Here is a 4927-nt window from a genome sequence, read left to right on the forward strand (position 1 = left end):
TGATGCAAGTAAAGAGGTTGGTCTAGAAGTAAACATTGAGAAAACTAAGTATTTGTTGCTGTCTCATCACCAAAATGCCGGGCAAAATCGTGATACAAAGATAGGAAACAGATGTTTTGAAAATGTGCCACAATTCAAATATTTGGGAACAACAATAGAAAATCGAAACCTGATTCAGGAGGAAATTAAGAGGAGATTGAACTCGAGTAATACTTGCTACAGTTCACTCCAGAACCTTTTGTCTTCTCGTCTGCTGTCCAAAAACATACAAATTAGAATGTACAAAACTATAATTTTACCTGTGGTTCTGTATGGGTGTGAAACTTGGTCTCTGACATTAAGGGAGGAACATAGACTGAGGGTGTTTGAGAACAGGGTGTTGAGGAGAATATTTGGACCGAAGAGAGATGAATTGACAGGAGGTTGGTTCGCTGTTGCGTGACGACGTGTTTACAGAGGCGTTGCTTGGCAACGCTGCCGAGAGTTGCGTAGTAACCAGCGCGGTTCGGCTCACCTCAGGACGGTATGGCACGGAGAAACACCGGTTTCCTTACTGTTGTGTAACCTGGTGTCCACTGTTGCGTAACTTGGCAAGCGACCATTTATCAAGAGTGCCTTCGTGATAACTCGTTCCACATCCCGTTGCCCAATAACGGTTTGACATGTCATAATTGGTCAAATGAATGCAAATCATACGTGAAGTGTAAAAGACTGGAAATCATTTCTGTTATATAATTTTGCATTTATTTTAATAAATGATAGGAAATGTTATTTTTAAAAGTATTTATTAAAGACATATATACCTATATTTGTATGGCTTTCGGAGTAAGGTGGGGGCTCTGCATTTATGATGACGTGTATCTCGCCTCCCTCATGAATTTAGTGCCGTCTGCACAGTGTACTATTTTCAAAGGAGTGTTAAGATGGATGCCTGTTTCGGTTCTACATAAACAGATCAGAGTTGTGGACAATAAAGATATTGTAGCGTGTTGTGTGTGTCACGCTACAAATAAGTTTACGCCGTGGTATTTGATATAGCGAATTTATTCCACTCGCTCACCCTACACACCTTGCAATCATTTGCTCTTGCAGTGTTACAATTACTGCTTACAATATCTCGGCGGTACTGGACTGTCTTCTCTGGCGGTTTATAGCAGACTAACTTCTTTTGGCGACTAATCCGAGACTCACTTCTTCGACGGTTGGATAAAGACTAACTGTGCGAATGCATTCAACCCCCTTTTATAACCTCGGCCGCTGCTATGCAACGAACCCTCTGTTATAACCGTGGAGACTCCAGTTAGAACTACAATAGAGCGATTGTTGTTTCCTATGCAACGGTCTATTCTAGCGTTTCCATAGAAGTGACTCTTCTGGATTCCCGACACGTTACAATATTAATGCTGAAGTAAAGCTCATCATTAACTGGAAAACAATTAAAGTAATGCATCGAAGTTGCTTTTATTTAAATACGCTCTCAAATATAATTAGCTACTCATAGAAATGCAGTGCCAAGTATCGCATTGGATTCGTGTCATTAAAGGTGAGAGGATGTGCAGGTTTTACTTAAGCGAATCGGGAATCAAAATACTGAAGTCAATGTACAGATAATCATTAATTAATACTTTATCGTAGTGACTGTTACAAATACAATCCTGTCACTAATAAGCTAGCTGAACAAACGTGTCAAGCATCTCGTTGAATTCCGTAACATTGTTCAGATGGACTATTTTCCTATTAAAAAAAACATGCTCATAATTTTCTTGAACAAAACGAAGCTGACAAGACGATTTGTTGAAAGGAGTTGACATATGTTCCCTTGGGCATTATCTTACGGAAATGTGTATATTATTTTAACAAGAAATTCTAGGAAGAAGCAAGGTAATTTCATAATCTTTTTTTTTTCAAAGTAAAGTAAGTAGGCAAAGAACGTCGGGAGTTTTTATTTATGGGGGATATACATTACATTACTAATTTATTTTGTAAATATGTGTTGAAAATAAAGGCACGCTAGACTCGAAAGAGAATTGCATATTAATAAAACGTTAATATTATTATAAATGTGTTTTATTGTCCATAATGCATGGAAACATAGGCAAATAAAAATATATAGCATGTACATTTATATATATATATATATTGTCACGTGTTAGTGATTATAAAATTAATAATTAGAATTATTGAATGTTTATGGCTAATAACTACAAACAATTATAACACTGTCACTGATTTACACATATGATAGCAAAATTAAAATTGAGGTATGACAGAATATTTACATGTTCTCTTCACTAGAATTAACTAAGTTGTTAGCCGATCTTCAAACGCTTTGTGGCGACTGCATGGTGGCTAGCTTCATCAGTTCCAACAGCTAAGGTTCTGGAAGCCATCTTCCTTCCAGCATTACGGGGTCCCAGTTGGATGAAATCACCCACATTGTTCGGATTGTTGTTGTACTTCCATCCCATGACTGCAATAGGGGTCTCGCCTGTCGCCTGAGCCACTTTGTGCTCAATAACGAAGAACATGTATTCATCATACAGTAGACGGATCGCGTGAAAGCAGCCGAAGCTTGCTACATTTCTAAGGGCCATTTCTCTGATGACCAATGAACTGTAAAATGACCATTTGAGTAAGAATTGCCTTGCAGCCTTGGCAAAGTCGGGTTTCCCTTCATACTGTTTCAGCACCTGTGAAACGACATTCTTCAACCAAGCTGCCCACTGCTCTAACGAAGTCTGCTCATGTAGTATATTTTTGAAGGCAACCTCCAGTTGTTGCACCATACTAACATCACACTGATATACCCATGATGCCTGGTCTTGTATACTGAGAAAGTCAACTTTATTTAGGTCAACCAGCATCTGGAGTTTTAGTGGAGAATTCTGAAGGACAGTACGTGCAGCTTGAGCCAGCTGATTTAGTGAACTGTAGCGTCGTAACGTCTGTGCCAAGGTACTCGCAGCGGAGATTTTGATGTGCATAATTTCATTAGGACAATTTGCCATGACTCTTTTCAGATACGATACCAGTCCATTAGCAAAGTTTCGAATTTCCTGTATTTCTGAACTTGGAATTGGGATAAGAACATCAGGAATGAGGACGTTGACTAGAATCTGATGGAACAGGCAATCCACACGCTGAACAAACTGTTGAACTGGCTTACACTGGCATAAGAGATACAACTTCGTTTTGGACAAATATCTGCTCTCGTCATATTCGTCGCCATTGTTGTTATCCTGACTTCCCCAGAATTCTATCCACAAACTCTCAACTGTCTGGAATCTGAAGTTCACAACTGCATCGTGGACGACCATGCAGTGTTCTTGGTAGATACGACGAAATGTTTTCAGATCTTCCAATGTGCAATTCTCTGGTGGGTAAAATCCTCGAGGATATTCTATATTTGGAAAGTCAGATATTACTCCTGGTACGTTGCCTAGGCTCAGGTGTTGATGAGGATCCTGTGGTAATGAATTGGAGAGATGACAGCCAACTAAATTGTCTGTATTTTTCTCATGCTTGTCTGTTATTTTCAAAGTGCCACTCTCACTGTCACCTGAGCATGACAGGAATTTACAGTGTTCCTGTGAAGGTTTATGGCAAACGGCTAGGTTATCAACTTCTGTTAGTTGACTCACTGCTGATCCAGGAATTACACGGATCCCAAAATAATGATATTTGCTATTACCCCTTTTACCAAGTCTTCTGGTTCTCAAACCAAAAAAAATCTTACTGATGACTTTCCCCAATGATGATGCAGTAAGAGGTTTTAAATTGTTCTCGTTGCAATGATGGAGGTAAAATGTGTACAATGTAGAACGAGGAACGCTCATGCTCTCAGCTAATTCAAAGTTCCTCAACAACCATCCAACGGGGTTGATAAGTGAGAGATCAGGATGTCCGTCATCATTCAGAGAAGAAATGCACGTACCTATATTGCTTGGAACCATATACGCCACCTCGCCAGTATCTGCTGTTACTGGCTGTAGACAATTTGTTTGTGTTGCAGTGAGCGCATGGATCGGATCTAAATCGACGTCTTCTTGGATAAAGTAGGCCCCGCTCTCCTGAGCAAGGCACTGGCCTGCAGTGATCCCTTTCGTTACATCATTTTCCATCTGACTATACGTAACTGCATTGGTATCCATGGAGTAGTACTGTTCAGATGTTGAGATGTACATAATTTCTGATTCCCCCGCCGTGTCCACTGGCTGCAATGTTTGTAAAATGGCATAGGTGCGCTGGTCTGCTGCCTCCTTTATATACCCGAAATCCAAATTGTTGGGTTGCACTCCCTGTGTATCCACTGTGTGTGGCATTATTGCGTCCGAATCGGCAACTGTAATTGTGGTTTAATGTGGTGATCCCACGATGGTTGTAGCTGCAACAGTCTGACTTGCTCGTGCTGACCTGTTCTGAATGTCCGGTATTCTGCTGTCACTAGTCGGTCAGCCAGTCTGGTCCTCGACATGTAGAATCGGAACTGACAGCAGAGAAAACGTCGCAATCAACAGTTCTTCAATTGTTGTGTGTGTGTATTCGGAAACGTGTTTATGGAGCTATTGCCTAGCAACGCCAGTCTTACGACTCTAGTATTCCCAATTTCAGGCGTCATGTCACAATATATTTGATTACACGTATATTTACACGCAGTCCACATTTTGTATATTGAAATTATTGTTCTCCGCATGCAGAACTAAGGTTTCAAAAGTTCCCCGGACAACAAAATATGTTGGGCAGACAGGCTCAAAAGGCTTTTATTTGATTGAAACTTTATATTATTTACATAATTTCCCAGATTTGCCACTCTTAAGCTCTTCACTCTTCTGTTCTAGATTCTATGTACGAATTGTATAATAATAATTACACGAGGTATATTACGATAATGCTACTCGTATATAGGAATTTAATTTTTACGTGGTAG

General features: G+C 39.9%; 1 protein-coding gene across 1 annotated transcript; it reads right to left on the reverse strand.

Annotated features, from left to right (window-relative positions):
- Positions 1-2234: 2234 nt before the first annotated feature.
- On the reverse strand, positions 2235-4590 carry LOC111862714 (transcription factor RFX3-like). The gene has a single exon (XM_033750791.1). It carries the CDS (start codon positions 4320-4322, stop codon positions 2310-2312), a length of 2013 nt encoding a protein of 670 aa, XP_033606682.1. The 5' UTR covers positions 4323-4590; the 3' UTR covers positions 2235-2309.
- Between the last annotated feature and the right edge of the window lie 337 nt (positions 4591-4927).

The sequence above is a fragment of the Cryptotermes secundus genome, unplaced genomic scaffold, assembly GCF_002891405.2.
Source record: "Cryptotermes secundus unplaced genomic scaffold, Csec_1.0 scaffold5, whole genome shotgun sequence".
NCBI lineage: Eukaryota > Metazoa > Arthropoda > Insecta > Blattodea > Kalotermitidae > Cryptotermes > Cryptotermes secundus.

Coding starts and splice junctions, on each gene's coding strand:
- LOC111862714 (XM_033750791.1), bottom strand. CDS start 4,322: ATGCCACACACAGTGGATACACAGGGAGTGCAACCCAACAATTTGGAT.